At 47.5% G+C, this 15,390-nt stretch overlaps 1 protein-coding gene across 3 annotated transcripts in view; it reads right to left on the reverse strand.

The window, feature by feature from the left end:
- KSR2 (kinase suppressor of ras 2) overlaps positions 1–15,091 on the reverse strand; it is a 525,084-nt gene extending 509,993 nt beyond the window's left edge. For all 3 annotated transcript variants that reach the window (XM_035257773.3, XM_035257771.3, XM_035257772.3), the window contains exon 1: positions 14,166–15,091. In XM_035257773.3, coding sequence (XP_035113664.1) covers positions 14,166–14,345 — 180 coding nt within the window. In that variant the 5' untranslated portion in view covers positions 14,346–15,091. The remainder of the gene's footprint in view (positions 1–14,165) is intronic.
- Positions 15,092–15,390: the final 299 nt, after the last annotated feature.

Raw genomic sequence — 15,390 nt, forward strand, 5'->3', positions numbered from 1 at the left:
TGGAGTGCAATGGCACGATTTGGCTCACTGCAACCTCCACCTCCTGGGTTCAAGCCATTCTCCTGCCTCAGCCTCCCGAGTAGCTGAGATTACAAGCACTCGCCACCATGCCCAGCTAATTTTTGTATTTTTAGTAGAGACAGGATTTCACCATATTGGTCAGGCTGGCCTTGAACTCCTGACCTCATGATCTGCCTGCCTAGGCCTCCCAAAGTGCTGGAATTACAGGTGTGAGCCACCACACCCAGCCAAACCCAGAAGTTTAAGGCTGCAGCAGGCTGTGATCACGCCACTGCACTCCAGCCTGAACAACAGAGCAAGACCATGTCCCCCCCCAAAAAAAGTCAAAATGGTAAATTTTACGTATATTTTACATAATAAAAAACTGATTTTAAAAAAATCATTTAGGGCGAGCCTGATGAGGTAGCACTCACCCTAAATCTGGACACTAGGCAAAGATGGGACTGAACAACCTCTTAAGGTCCCCGTACCTTTACAGGATAGGCTTTTCAGACACTCAGACGTCAAAGTTTTTAACTCTTCACCATGCAAGCTCAAGATAAGTCCAGAAGCCGCAAGGCCCAACCCCATAACTGGTACTTTGTTATCCAACTTAGAGCTGAGATGTGGTTTAAAGACTAAGGCCTGCCAGCCACTGATGGGAGATGAGTCGTCTTCGGGCAAATTCAAAGATTCAGACTGAGTGTCAGGAATCTTGTTCCCTTCTGTCACCTGCAGCCTAGTGGGTGTGCCGCTATCCTATAGAAACCTTCTATGGGTTTTTCCTTCTTACACTTTGCTACGTTGGTCCCCTGCCTGTCATTCACCGGGGGCTCCACTAACATATACTGAATAAAGGAATGATATATGCAAGGCCTGTACCTCCGCAGATGGCAGTGCGGAGCCCAGCAGCACACAGGGCTGAAGCACCCTCACCTCCCTCCTGCCAGTCTGCAGTGGGGATGTCCATCAAAATGTCTAAAGTCAATAATTACTAAGAATTTGCAGCTGAGCACAGTGGCTTATGCCTGTAATCCCAACACTTTGGGAGGCCAAGGCGGGCGGGTCACTTGAGGTCAGGAGTTTGAGACCAGCTGGCTAACATGGTGAAACCTCATCTCTAGTAAAAATATAAAAAAAATATCTGGGCGTGGTGGCATGTATTTGCAATCCCAGCTACTGGGGAGGCTGATGCAGGTGAATTGCTTGAACCTGGTACATGGAGGTTGCAGTGAGCTGAGATCGCACCACTGCACTTCTGCCTGGGTGAGAAAGCAAGACCATGTCTCAAAAAAAAGGAAGAATTTGCCACGTGACAGGCACTCGGCTCTACACAGCTCCTGAATGCATGATTCCATTTAATCACATTAACAATCTCATGTAAAATGATCGTTTTATTTATTTTTGAAAGAGGTTCTCACTCTGTTGCCCAGGCTGGCATGCAGTGGCACGATCATGGCTCATTGCAGCCTCTACCTACCCGGGCTCAACTGATCCACCTCAGCCTCCCAGGTAGCTGGGACCACAGGCATGCACCACCATTTTTTGTAGAGACGTTATCTCCCTATGTTGCTCAGGCTGGTCTCAAACTCTTGAGTTCAAGCAATCCTTCTGCTTTGGCCTCCCAAAGTGCTGGGATTACAGATGTGAACCACAATCCTGATTTTATAAACAAGAAAACTGAGGCTTGGAAAGGAGAGATCATTTGGCACAGGGTTACCTGAACCAAACTGGAACCCAAACAATCTCACCTCAGAGCTCAAGCCCTCCTAACTACTAATCTATTTTGCTTCAAGCACCCGTTTGAATTTGCGGGGCATCCAGTTATTATTTCTGAGTCTTGATCTCACTTTTCTGGTTCAGGGAAATCGAACACATCCATCTTTGGAATGCATCCACTGCTTTAATCAATGGCTGCCTGGTAACTCTCGGGGGATCAGATTTTCAGCCCTCATCAAGACCAAGATTTCTATTACGGCGAAACAGAGAAATCCCTTCAGTGCTTAAAAACAGCTCTGCTCCATAGCAATATACATTTTATTTAATTCAGTGTATCTAAAATATTATCATTTTAATATATCAATATAAAAATAAGGCCGGTCATGGTGGCTGATGCCTGTAATCCCAGAATTTTGGGAGGCTAACGCAGAAGGGCTGCTTGAGCCCAGGAGTTTGAGACCAGACTGGGCAACACGGCAAGACCCTTATCTCTACATAAAAATAAAAATTAGCAGTTGTGGTAGCATGTACCTGTAGTCCCAATTACTTGAGAGGCTAAGGCGGGAGGATTGCTTGAGCTCAGGAGGTCGAGGATGCAGTGAGCCGTGATTGCACCCCTGCACTCCAGAAGAGAAAACAGAAATAGAATAGAAAATAGAAATTATGAATGCAATATTTCACTTTTTTTTTTTTCCTGAAGGTGGCGGCTCATGCCTGTAATTTTAGCACTTTGGGAGGCCAAGGATGAAGGATCGCTTGAGCTCAGGAGTTCAAGGCCAACCCGGTCAACATAGTGAGACCCCATTTCTTTTTTTAAAAAAATTTAATTTTTAAGAAAACAGTTTGGAATCTCGTACACATTTGACACTAACAGCACATTTCAAGTAGGACTTGCCGCATTTCCATTGGTAAACAGCCATATGTGGCAAGTGGCCTCCATACTGGACAGCTCAGGTCTAAAACATCCCCCTCTCTTTCTCTCATCCTCCCTTGTCTGTATCAATGCCCTACTTTGTTTCTATCAGTCCTCCACTTCTCTCGAATAATTGTCATCCATACTAGTCACGAAAGAAAGCATTTTAGCGACAGAGTAAGTATTCCATCATCATGACTGTCATTAATCCTATGGCTGTCACCTCTAATCACATCATTAACGCTAACGCCTACACTTCCCCTTCGCCCTCCATTTCTCCTCATCTTTCTTTCTTCTCTTCCAGGCCACTTTACCTTTGGGGAGCCCACAGGACAGCAGTAAACCTCTGTCCGTTCCTGTGTCTGCAGCTGCCTTACTTGGGCAGTTTGGGTCAAATCGGTGACTCTGAACCTCAATAAACCCATGTATAGAGGAGCAGCAACCACGCTTGTGGTCACGACCCACTGGAGAGACATTCCAAGCATCACAGAAACCCTGCTGAAGAAAATCGTTCTATTTTTTACCTTCTTCTCCTATTTTTGTCCCTTTTCCCTTCCCATCCCTCAGCTTCTCCGACCTCCTTCCTGGCCACCATGTGTCTCCTGCCCTCCATGTGCCTCTCAACACCTCCCCTGTTCCCACACCCAGAGCAGCACACAGTGGGCAAGAAGGAAGGCCAGGTCCTATCCCCTCTTCCCAACAGTTAGGACCACAGGTGAGGGAGCCCAGGAAATGACCCATTCTCTGGCAGGGGGTCGGGGAAAAACTTCCTAGTTTTCTACTCATTGAAAGGAGATGAATTACAAATTCCCTGATAGAATCCATTCCTCAACCCAGAGGGAGTAGTGAACCCTTTAGACGTAACATTTATCATGACTTAGAATTGTGAGTTATGCACACACACACACCCCTCTTTATGAACACAAGGCAAAAGGAAAAAGCCAGATCCTCACAGGCTGACCACAATGTTTTTTGCGTGTGTGTGTGATGGAGTCTCACTCTTTTGCCCAGACTGGAGGGCAGTGGTGCAGTCTCCGCTCACTGCAACCTCCACTTCCTGGCTTCAAGCAATTCTCCTGCCTCAGCCTCCCCTATAGCTGAGATTACAAGCACATGCCACCGTATTAGCTAATTGTTTTGTATTTTTAGTAGAGACGGGATTTCGACATGTTGGTCAGGCTGGTCTTCAACTCCAGAACTCAAGTGGTCCACCTGTCTTGGCCTCCCAAAGTACTGGGATTACAGGTGTGAGCCACCCACCCGGCCGAGGTTGACCACTTTGTGCAGAAAACCAAGTGTTCCCCATCACCTCTGGTACCCGGGTCCTTCCCAATTAAAAAGTCAAGATCACATTCTGATCTGAGACAACGGCCTCCTTAACCCTGAGCTCTTAGACATCAAAACACTCACGCCCAAAAAAATAAGATAAAATATACGCCTGTGCTGAGGCGATGGGGAAATGAACCCTTCCCACACTGCTGGTGAAGGGCAACTTGGCAAAACCTATGAAAAGCCCTAAACTTTGGCATATCCTTTGATCCAGCAGTTCCACTTCTAGGAGCTGAAAATAAGAATCAGCCACAAGGACACCCACTGCGGCATTGTTACAATGATGGAAAAGTATGAACATAAGCACCTGACAATAGAATTTTGGTTAAAGAAATGATGGGGGCTGGGCACAGTGGCTCATGCCTGTAACCCCAGCACTTTGGGAGGCCGAGGCAGGCAGATCACTTGAGATCAGGAGTTTGAGACCATCCTGGCCAACATGATAAAACCCCATGTCTACTAAAAATACCAAAAAAAAAATTATAAAAATTAGCTGGGCACAGTGGCATGCACTTATAATTCCAGCACTTTAGGAGATCAAGGCAGGTGGATCACGAGGTCAGGAGTTCAAGACCAGCCTGGCCAACATAGTGACACTCCATCTCTACTAAAAATACAAAAGTTATCTGGGCACGGTGGCACACATCTGTAATCCCAGCTACTCAGGAGGCTGAGGCAGGAGAATTGCTTGAACCTGGGAGACAGAGGCTGCTGCCATGAGCGGAGATCACACCACTGCACTTCAGCCTGGATATAGAGCCTTATTTTGAGACTCTATCTCAAAATAAAATAAAATAAATAATGGTGGGGCATCCGTGTCATTCTATGCAGCCATTACAAATAATACTTCATATAGATATATAGAAAAAATAAGACCTAGTATGGAATAAACCAGTAGAGTATCATAAATAATAATCTATCGTATATTTCAAAATAGCTAGAAGAGAATAATCTGAATGTTCTCAGCATAAAGGAAAGATACACGTTTAAGGTGATGGATAGCCCAGTTACCCAGATTTTATTAATATACATTATATGAAAGCATGTAAATATCACATGCACCCTGAAAATATGTACATCTATTATGTATTAAACACTAACAACACTTTAATAATTTGAAAAATTGTTCATGGTCTATTAAGTGAACTTCCTATCTCCAGCCTTTCTCAGAGCTCCAAGTTCACACATCCAGCTGTCTACTTGACAAATGTAACCTGTCAAACAGGACTCAACTGTCAAAGCCAATCTATTCTACCTCCAGTCTTCACATTTAAACAAGGGGACCCCCAGTCTCCCAGCGCTTCAGCCAGACACCTAGGAATAATCTTTGATTCTTGACTCTCCCTCACCTCCACATCAGAACCTTCCATATACTTGACCTTCTGAATCCGGCCACCTGCCCCATCCACCCCACAGCAATAACACCAGTCAAAAGCACAGTCATGGAAGACTTAGACTTCCACAATCACTCCCAACTTGTCTCCCTGCTCTCGTTCCTACCTCCTGCAGTCTGTTTACCCTGCAGCAATCAGATCATTTAAAAACATAACCGCTGGTTCAAAGGGCTTCTATCACAGAACAAAATCCAAGGCTGGGGATGACAGCTCACACCTGTCATCCCAGCACTTTGGGAGGCCAAGGCAAGAGGATCACTTGAGCCCAGGAGTTGGAGACCAGCCTGAGCAATATAGGAAGACCCCATCTCTACAAAAAAAATTTTTAAGTAGCCAGGCATGGTGATGCACAGTTGCAGTCCCAGCCACTGGGGAGGCTGAAGTGGAAGGATTGAGCCTGGGAGGTCGAGGCTTCAGTAAGCCAGGATGCTGCCACTGCACTGCAGCCTGGGTGACTGAGACCCTGTCTCAAAAGAAAAAAAAAAAAACCTGAGTACCTTAGCATCTTGGCAAAGCCCCGTATGACCAGCTGCTGTCTCCCACTATGTCCCTCCTCATCCTCTCCCTGCCCACTCCCTGCACCCTAACCACATTGGACACCTTGGGGTTCCAGTAACATGCCAAGCATGTTCCCACCCAAGCAGTTTGCATCTGCTGTTCCCTCTGCCTGGCACACTCTTCCCCAAACACATCATGGCTTGCTTCCTCAAGTTAGTAAAACCTCCTCGAAGGAGCCTTTGTTGATCATCCCATATCTTTTTCTTCCTCTCCCATGCTCTTTCTGTTTTGGTTGGTTTTCATAGCTGTGGTATATTGTGACATTAGAGTGTTCATTAGCCCCCCAGTAAACCACACCTCCTGGAATCCATGACTCTGGGCTTATCCAGGTAACATGCTCTGCCCAAGAGGACATTAGCAAAAGTTACAGAAGCAGAGGCTTGGGAAGGGCTTGTGCACTGGGGCCTGTCCTCTGGGAACACCACTGCTGCCACTGTGTAAGAAACCCGGGCTATCCTGCCAGACAGTCACACAGCAGAGAAGTGAGGCACTGCAGCCAACTACCAGCCATGTGAGCAGGGCCATCTTGGACCCTCCAGCCACAGTGGAGCCATCAGATGAACACAACCACAATTAAGCCAGGCAAGATCGGCAGAACAGGCCAGCTGAGTCCATACCTAACTGTAGGCACCTGAGCAAATAAATGATAGCAAAACAAAGCCACTACATTTTGATGTGGCTTGTTCTATAGTAATAGATCACTGACATGACAGCTTATCATTAGCTGTGGCAGAGACTACCAGCTATTCAGCAAACACAATTTTTTTTTTCTTTTTGAGACAGGGTTTGACTCTGTCACCCAGGCTGGAGTGCAGTGGTGCAATCTTGGCTCACTGCAGCCTCCACCTTCTAGGCTCCAACCAGCCTCCCACCTCAGCCTCCCGAGTAGCTGGGACTATAGGCACATGCCACCACACCTGACTAATTTTTGTATTGTGGTAGAGATGGGGCTTTCCCACATTGCCCAGGCTGGTCTCAAACTCCTGGGTTCAAGCAATCCTCCCACCTTGGCCTCCCAAAGTGCTAGGATTATAGGTGTGACCCACCACATCCTGCCTATTCTCTTTTCTTCCTGAACCCACAGCTAAACTTCATTCTCCATCTTCTTTAAAGGCTAGCTAATGCAACGCAAGCAGAACTGATGAGGGCAACTTTGGGAAATAAGGCTTTATCTTCTGTGCACTTTCTTCCCCCTTCTAGATGCACCAATGATAACGCTGCAGAGGGGAAGGGGTCTGCAGCCTGAGACAATGGCCTGCCATCTGCCAACCAAGAACACCCTCCTTGGACCATCTAGCTAACAAGAAAAAGACTTCTACTATACCAAAGCCATTACACATTTAGGGGTCTATTTCTTACAGTCTGTCCTAATTAACACACTAACCTTGCAGCTTCTCCAACCAAGATGGGAGTCTATTTTGCCATCCACTAGACCCAGGCTGGCCACGGGACTTATATTATCTCACAACTGCAATGGAAGTAATGTTATATGATTTCCAAATACCAAGACTCCTTGCCACTTTCCCTCTTGCTGTCTAGGAATCCTGGAGACCTGTAAGAAACCCAGGCTATTACACTAAGAGGTCGCACAGAGAGAAAGTCTCCACTTTCCTAACCTCCCCTCTTTCCACCAGCTGAAAGTGGCCACATGAGTGGACCTCAGGCAAGATCAGCAAACCCTCCCGCCAAGCCCAACTTACATATCAGGAAAATAACTAATTGTTGTGTTAGGCCCAAAGTTTTCTAAACAAAATGAAATTTAAAGACAGTTCATGACATAGCAAGAGAAAATTGAGATGGAATATATGAAGAGCAAAGAAATGATAGGGGTGGGGCATAATGGCTAACACCTTTAATCCCAGCACTTTGAAAGGCCAAGGCAAGAGGGTGGCTTGAAGCCAGGAGTTGAAGACCAGCCTGGGCAACAAAGCAAGACACTGTCTCTTTAAAAAAATTTTAAGGCTGGGCATGGTACCTCATGCCTGTAGTCCCAGCACTTTGGGAGGCCAATGTGGGCAGATCACTTGCAGTCGAGGGTTCAAGACCAACCCGGCCAACATGGAGAAAACCGTCCCTACTAAAAATACAAAAAATTAGCCAGGCGGAGTGGTGCATGCCTGTAATTCCAGCTACTTGGGTGGCTGAGATAGGAGAATCCTTGAACTCAGGAGGCAGAGGTTGCAGTGAGCCGTTATCGCGCCATTGCACTCCAGCCTGGGCAATAAGAGCGAAACTCCATCTCGAAAAAAAAAAATTAAATTACTTTGACACAGTGACATGTGCCTGTAGTATCAGCTACCCAGGAGGCTGAGACAGGAGGATCTCTTGGGCCCAGAAGCTCAAGCCTGCAGTGAGCTATGATTGCACCACTGTATTCCAACCTGGGTGACAGAGCAAGACTCTCTTAAAAAAAAAAAAAAAAAAAATGTATAGTTACATAGCCACAATACCCTTGCTATACAAGGAAATTCCATACTTGTCCAACTCCGACTCCTCATATTTTTTCCCCTTGCAATTTAACGAAAACAGAGTCCAGCTCAGAACCACCTCCACTTGCCCAGTGCTTTCCCGTCCTTGTGTCACTTGCTCACCTTAGGATGGTCTCTGTCTTTCAGAGTTTTTCCCACCCCATCCATCCTAGAGCCTAGGGATTAGCAAGCCTCAGCCCATGGGCCCAATTTGACCCACCACCTGGGTGTTTTGGTTTTTGAGACGGAGTCTCCCTCTATTGCCCAGGCTGGAGTACAGTGGCACAATCTTGGCTCACTGCAACCTCTGCCTCTCAGGTTCAAGTGATTCTCCTGCCTCAGCCTCCTGAGTAGTTGGGATTACAGCCACCCGCCGCCATGCCCCCCACAAATTTGTGTATTTTTAGAGGGGTTTCGCCATGTTGGCCAGGCTGGTCTCAAACTCCTGACCTCAAGTGATCCATCCACCTCAGCCTTCCAAAGTGCTAGGATTACAGGAGTGAGCCACCATGCCTGGCCACCATCACCTGTTTTGTAAGGCCCAGAAACTACTGTTTATACAATTGTAAACATCAAAAAAAAAAATTAGCAGAAAAACATTCATGGCATGCAAAAAGTATATCAGATTCAAGTTTCAGGGTCCGTAAATAAAGTTGTATTAGTAAACTGCCCCACCAGGCCGGGTGTGATGGCTCACACCTATAATCCCAGCACTTTGGGAGGTTGAGGTAGGCAGATCACTGGAGGGCAGGAGTTTGAGACCAGCCTGGCCAACATGGCTGGTCTGAAACCCTGTCTCTACTAAAACTATAAAAATTAACGAGGCGTGAGGGCACAGGCCTGTAATTCTAGCTATTCAGGAGGCTGAGGCAGGAGAATCGCTTGAACCTGGGAGGCAGAGGTTGCAATGAGCCAAGATCATACATACCACTGCACTCCAGCCTGGGCAACAGAGAAAGACCTTGTCACAAAAGAAAAAGAAAACCGCCCCACCCGTTCATGTATGTACTACCCATGGCTGCTGCATGCGCAGCAGAGTCGAGGAGCTGTGATGAAACTGCAGGGCCCACGAAGCCTAAACTCTTTACTATCTGGCCCTTTCTAGAAAAAGTTTGCCAGCCCCTGCCAAAGGCTGCCATCCAAGACAGGCCAATCACTTGAGCCCAGGAGTTCAACACCAGCTGGGTCAACATAGCAGAACACTGTCTCTATTTTAAAAATACAAAAAATCAGCCAAGTGTGGTGGTCCAAACCTGTAGTCCCAGCTACTCAAGAGGCTGAGGCAGGAGGATCACTTGAGCCCTGGAGGTCAAGGCTGCAGTGAGCCATGATTGTGCCACTGCACTTCAGCCTGAGTTACAGAAAGAGACCCTGCCTCAAAAAAAAACAAAACAAAAAAACATACAAATACTTTTTTATTGTATTCATTCCAAAACCTCTGAAGATTTCTATCTCCTTCCTCAAAGGGATGAAACTTGGTTGGTCTGACTCTCTCATCTTTAGTTGGATCCCAGAAGTCAGTGGCCTAAATTCACTTCCTGCGACAGGCTACCAGGTGCTCTCCATTCTGGACAAAATGGTCTCTAAGCTGCTCCAAGAAGGCATTTTAATACGTTCATCTGGTTTGCTGTTCTTGTCTAGCAAGCTCTCCCCCTTTGCTGCAATCTAAACCCTCCTCATCCTTCACTCCACTCCAAATCCACATTTCCCCAGTGACGAAGGTTTCCCTGCTTTGCCAAATGTTTTCCCAGGTGTATGCTATAGAAAAATCCCAAGAGAAATCCTTGGCCCGGGTGTGGTGGCTCACACCTGTAATTCTAACACTTTGGGAGCCCAAGGCAGGCAGGTCAGGAGTTCAAGACCAAACATGGCAAAAGCCTGGCTCTACTCAAAATACAAAAATTAGCTGAGTGTGGTGGCTGATGCCTATAATCCCAGCTATTTGGGAGGCTGAGGCAAGAGAATCACTGGAACCCAGGAGGCGGAAGCTGCAGTGAAACAAGATTGCACCACTGCACTCCAGCCTGGGCGACAGAGCAAGACTCCGTTCTATCCTCTCTTGAAGGCTTAATACACATAGGTAGCATATTAAAAGCTCTGAGAAGTCCTGCAGTAAAGATGCCTGTTTCCCTTTGCTTAACACATCCCTTCCCAAACTTATTAACCATAGAATTTGTTTTGTCCACAGAACACTTACTGACCACCAGCATTAAGTACAGTGCCTGGATATCAGCATTTGTTGAAAGACTGAAAAACGCTAACATCCCACAGAATTAGGGTTCTACAGAACATACTTTGGAGATGCTACTCAAGCTCCTCCTCCTCTCTGATCTGAACTGCTCCCTTCCACATCTAGTCAACACCATGTAATGCCAATCGTGATCATCAGCACAGCTGTCATTCATTCAGCACCTGCAGCCACTCTGTTCAAAATAGTGCTAGACCCTTGAAAACGTCAGTCCTTCCAATCCTTATCCCCTGAAGTAGGTAATGTTATTTAATTATTGCTGTTTTGCCAAAAACTTAAACCACTAGCCCAGAATAAAGTAAAGAGAAAAGCTAGAATTCACAGCTGTATCAGTCTGACTCCAAGTTCATCAACTTTCTTTTTCACCAAAATATCTTCTGATAATATCCTATGGCTGCCACCGCTGGCAGCCCACTTACTTAATATCAATTTGTGCCTTCTTCCACAGTGGCAGAGCCCTGATTTTGCATGGAGTGGCAACATGCCATTCCAGGCAATGGATCCTGATCCATCTCAGCCTACCATGGTGCTGTCCTCAGTTCCCCATCTCCCAAGCTCCCTTGCAGCTAGGGCTCAGTTCGGGCCAAGAAGATATAAGCAAATATCATCTCCAAGGTGGGGAGGAAGAGACGTCCTGGGGACATTCCTTCACAATAACCAAGTCCTCCTCTTTTCTACCTTGAACCCAGATATAATCACTGAAGCTGCAGGAACCATCTTGCAAGCACAAGACAAAAGCCCTGAGAATTCCCAAAGACATCCGTCCTGGTATTATTGACCTACTGAGCCAACCGAAGCAGCTGTGTACCTCCAGAATTCTTGCTACGTGAAGACAAACCATTATGTGCTATACCATTATGATTGGGTTTTCCATCTCATGCAGCTGGACGCCCTCCTAAGGGGCCCACACGCTGTGCCCCCGTATTTACCACTTGCACTTTGCCATGATTTCACATACACATTATTATATCATGAAATACGTCTCTTGAAGGCCAAGTCCACCTTGCATATTTTTGTTTCTACAGAACATGCTATTAAATGCTGTTTATTATCCCTGTTTTCAGGGATAGCCTATTCAATTTATTAATTGCATTAGTGTTAGCAAGCAGTGAGCCATTTCACTGTTAAATAGCTGAAATATCACATCTTTCTCCTAATGGATTAGCATCTCAAAGTGTCCATTTGAAAACATGTATCAGAAATACCTGGACTGTTTATTAAATGCAGATTCCTTGGCCCTATCACTAATCCCAGCTAAATTAGAATCTCTGGAGTTAGAAGCTGTGAATCTGCATTTTAACAAGCACCCTCCTATGGTTTTGATATACAAAATTAGAAAACCCCATGGACCCAAATGTTAGGGTTGGCCCGAGTTGGTGGGACCTTGAGTTACCAGCCCCTCTGCAACCTTCCCTGGCCCTACAAATCTGGGAAAAATAAATTGGAATAACTGCTCAAGATTATTCCCTGGGCAAGATGGATGAAAGTGGCTGGCATGCTCTGTAGCATACTGGGATGAGGGAACTGAAAACAGATGCATTTCCTACAACTGCAACTCCCCCACAGCCATGCTACGAACGCCTCCATCCCCCCGTTTAAAAGGAGAAGCACTATGCAGAAAGAAGGCAGTGCCCACTGCAGCACATCCCCATCCAGGAAGCCATCAGAGGATGGAGTATGTTTGAAACAAGAAAAAGAAAACTTCAGAGAAACTTACACAGGAATGCAAAAACTAGCATTTGGGACTACTGACTCAGAGGAACAGAAGAGAGCTCAGGTGGCTTTTGTGGGATTATTTATTGACTGCATGCAGGTCTGAAGAGTCTGCTCTTGGCCCTGTTCAGGCAGAGACAGAAGGCTGGATCAGAACATGCCACACTTTTTCTTCCAGCAGCAGAGCTCCAGCCTTACCTGCTCTCCCAAACTCCAGGAAAAGCAATACCTGTGCCTCCCAATGCAATTCCCACTCTCCCGATACACCTTGACACTGATCTTATTTCATCCCTGAGGATCATATTTCCAGAAGACAGGTGCACACAGACATGTATCCTAGGGTAGCAAACAGCATTTCTCTCTCTCTCTCTCTCCTCTCTCTGACACACACACACACACACACACACACACACACACACACACTCTCTCTCTCTCTCTCTCTCTCTCTCTCTCTCTCTCTCCCCACCATCTTTCAAAGGAATGACCTCCTGCATGTTGACATCCAGGCAAATTTAAAATCACAGAAGAAAAAGACCCAAAAGTGAATCAAAGAAAAGCATCCATCCAAGGCTAGAACAGGGGCGGGAGGGCTGCAAGATCCACTAGAGATTCACGAGTTCAGGCCTTGGAAACTCACGTGTCAGAAGCAAGAAGAATGTCTCAGCACTACTCATACCCACTCCACCACAGGGGGAACCCCGTTTCTCCCAGCCCCACTACCCCCACCCTCGGCACGTGCCAGCTAATGGGAGTTCCCAAATTTAATCAACCCATGTGTACAGCTGGGTCGGTTTGAGACAAGGAAGTGAGTTGAACCCTTCAAACATTTTGAACAGAGGATGTCTAATGATATCGTGGACATCAGGCATCTGGCATTTCCTAAGGCTCTTTAAACCTTCCTCCTTTGACCAAATGGACTTCAGAAAAAAATAATTTCTGCCATCCACTTTGAGTAACTTTGCATCCATCCCTCATCCCATCCCACTCCCCAAAAAAACTGTTTCAAACTCCCCCTCAAGTTCTGCCAGAGAGAATGTTACAAGAAGCCGAAGATAACTCCTCCTCCCCGACCCCTTTCCTCTTTCCTCGCAGTCCCACCGAGACTCAGGAGTATTCTCCCACACCACCTATGTATGCTGATTAAGGCACATTTTTTTTTTTCCTTTTATACGTTTTAGGCCTGCAAGAGCTCACTGCATCAAAACGATTTGATTGGAAATGGGTAGCTCCATGGGGATTTTTTTTTTTCATGCATCTTGCCTCCTGACATGTGTATCACTGATTTAGAAAAAAAAAAAAAAAAAAAATCTAAGGAGCAAAAGGAGGGCGGGGAAGAAGGCCGAGAGAAGAGGTCTACACTGACAGCGGCTCCATTCCGCGAGCAAAAACCACCTTCTGACCACCTGCAGAATGCGCAAGGTCACGTGGGTTCTCTGCAGCTCCTTAATGTATTACCCCGCACACAAGCCCCCGTGGCATATAAACAAATCCACAAGCGGAAAAAAGAGAGAACTCCCTCCTCAGCGAGGAAGCGCATAACAGTCACAGCCGCAACAATAATAATAAATAAAGAATAACAATTACTACTACTACTACCACCACCCAGCCAAGCGCAGACGACAGCAGCACAGGAAAAGAATATCCAATGCAGGCTTTGCAAGGAGAGAAATCACAGAAAAGCAAACCGTGCTCACCTTGCTTGCCCACACCACCATCCCCAGCCCCCAATAAACAGAATCCGAGGGAAAGGGGACCGTGGGGAGAAAGGAGGGGGACAGAAGGATTGCTTCTCCCTCCCCCCCTCCCCCGTAGGCAACACCTACCTCCAGGGTCCGGATTTCTTTTTGTGTGAGGTCGTTGGAGGTAGCACATTTGGTCCTAAGCCCTTCCAGGTTGGAGATGCTCAAGTCTATCATGTTTTGGACCAGTTCGCACTGCTGTAAGGCTTTTTGCAAACTCAGAGGCTGCTGCTCCTCGCTTTTCGTCATGTTTTCCTCATCCATCGCTTGCTCTGCAACCCCCTTCCCCTCCTCCTCCTCCCAGAGAGAAAAAAGGGGGGGGGGGGAGAAAGGTAGCCTACCCCTCCGCCTCTCCAACCACTGCGACTCCTCAACAATGTCTCATGAAGAAATCCAACATCTCACACAGGGTTGAGGGGGTGGGAGTGGGAGGAGGGGACAAGAGCCAAAATTTATTATTTTATTTTGGGGTATCAAGCGGACTCCATTAGAATGTCTCCTCTCTCTCTGAGTCTCTGGTCCCTGAAAAGGACAGATGCTGTTTCTCAGAAGCAAACCAGGTGATGTGATGCTGTCTGTACACTTAGGGAGGAGGAGGAGGAGGAGGAGGAGAAGGAGGAGGAAGAGGAGGAGGAAAAAGAGGAGGAGAAGGAGAAGAGGAGGAAGAGGAGGAGGAGGGAAGAGGAGGAGGAGAAGGAAAATAGCGCTCACTCTTTACACACCGGCTCCTTGAAGGACAAAATTATATATTTTTGGCTGGCTGGCTTTTATGTTAAAAAAAATCTGGTTTGCCCCCCTCCCAGTTGCAGGGACACGGCATGGTCCACGGTTGGGAGTGTTTTAGCGCGTTCTCAAGGTGCTGTCTGCATTGCTCCCGTGGCTGCGGCGGCTACTGCGGCTGGCTGCTGTCTCCTCCCCGCGCTGCTGCTGCTGCCGCCGCCGGGCTCCGGGGGTGACGGTTGCTGCAATCGCTCCTGCCTCGCTCCACACCGACATCTTGCCTGTCAATCAAAGGGCGGGGGGGAGCGAGGGAGCGCCGGAGAGGGATAGACAGCGAGCGAGGGACCTGCAGTGGAGCGGGTTGGTGGAGAGGCGCCGTGCGCGCAGCCGCCCCAGCCGGGCCCCGGCCCCGGCGCGCCAGGGACCCGCCGGAGGAGGCGGAGGAGGAGCGCGCAAGCTCGCGCACCTGGCCGGGGACAGGGCCGGGGGGCGGGATTTCTAGGGGCTGCGGAGCTCGCGTGGCAAAGTGAAATTACTACCGGGAGTGCGTGCGAGCGAGCGGTCGGCGGGCGGGGGCACGGGGACAGCG

Source organism: Callithrix jacchus, chromosome 9 (genome assembly GCF_049354715.1).
Source record: "Callithrix jacchus isolate 240 chromosome 9, calJac240_pri, whole genome shotgun sequence".
NCBI classification, from domain to species: Eukaryota; Metazoa; Chordata; class Mammalia; order Primates; family Cebidae; genus Callithrix; species Callithrix jacchus.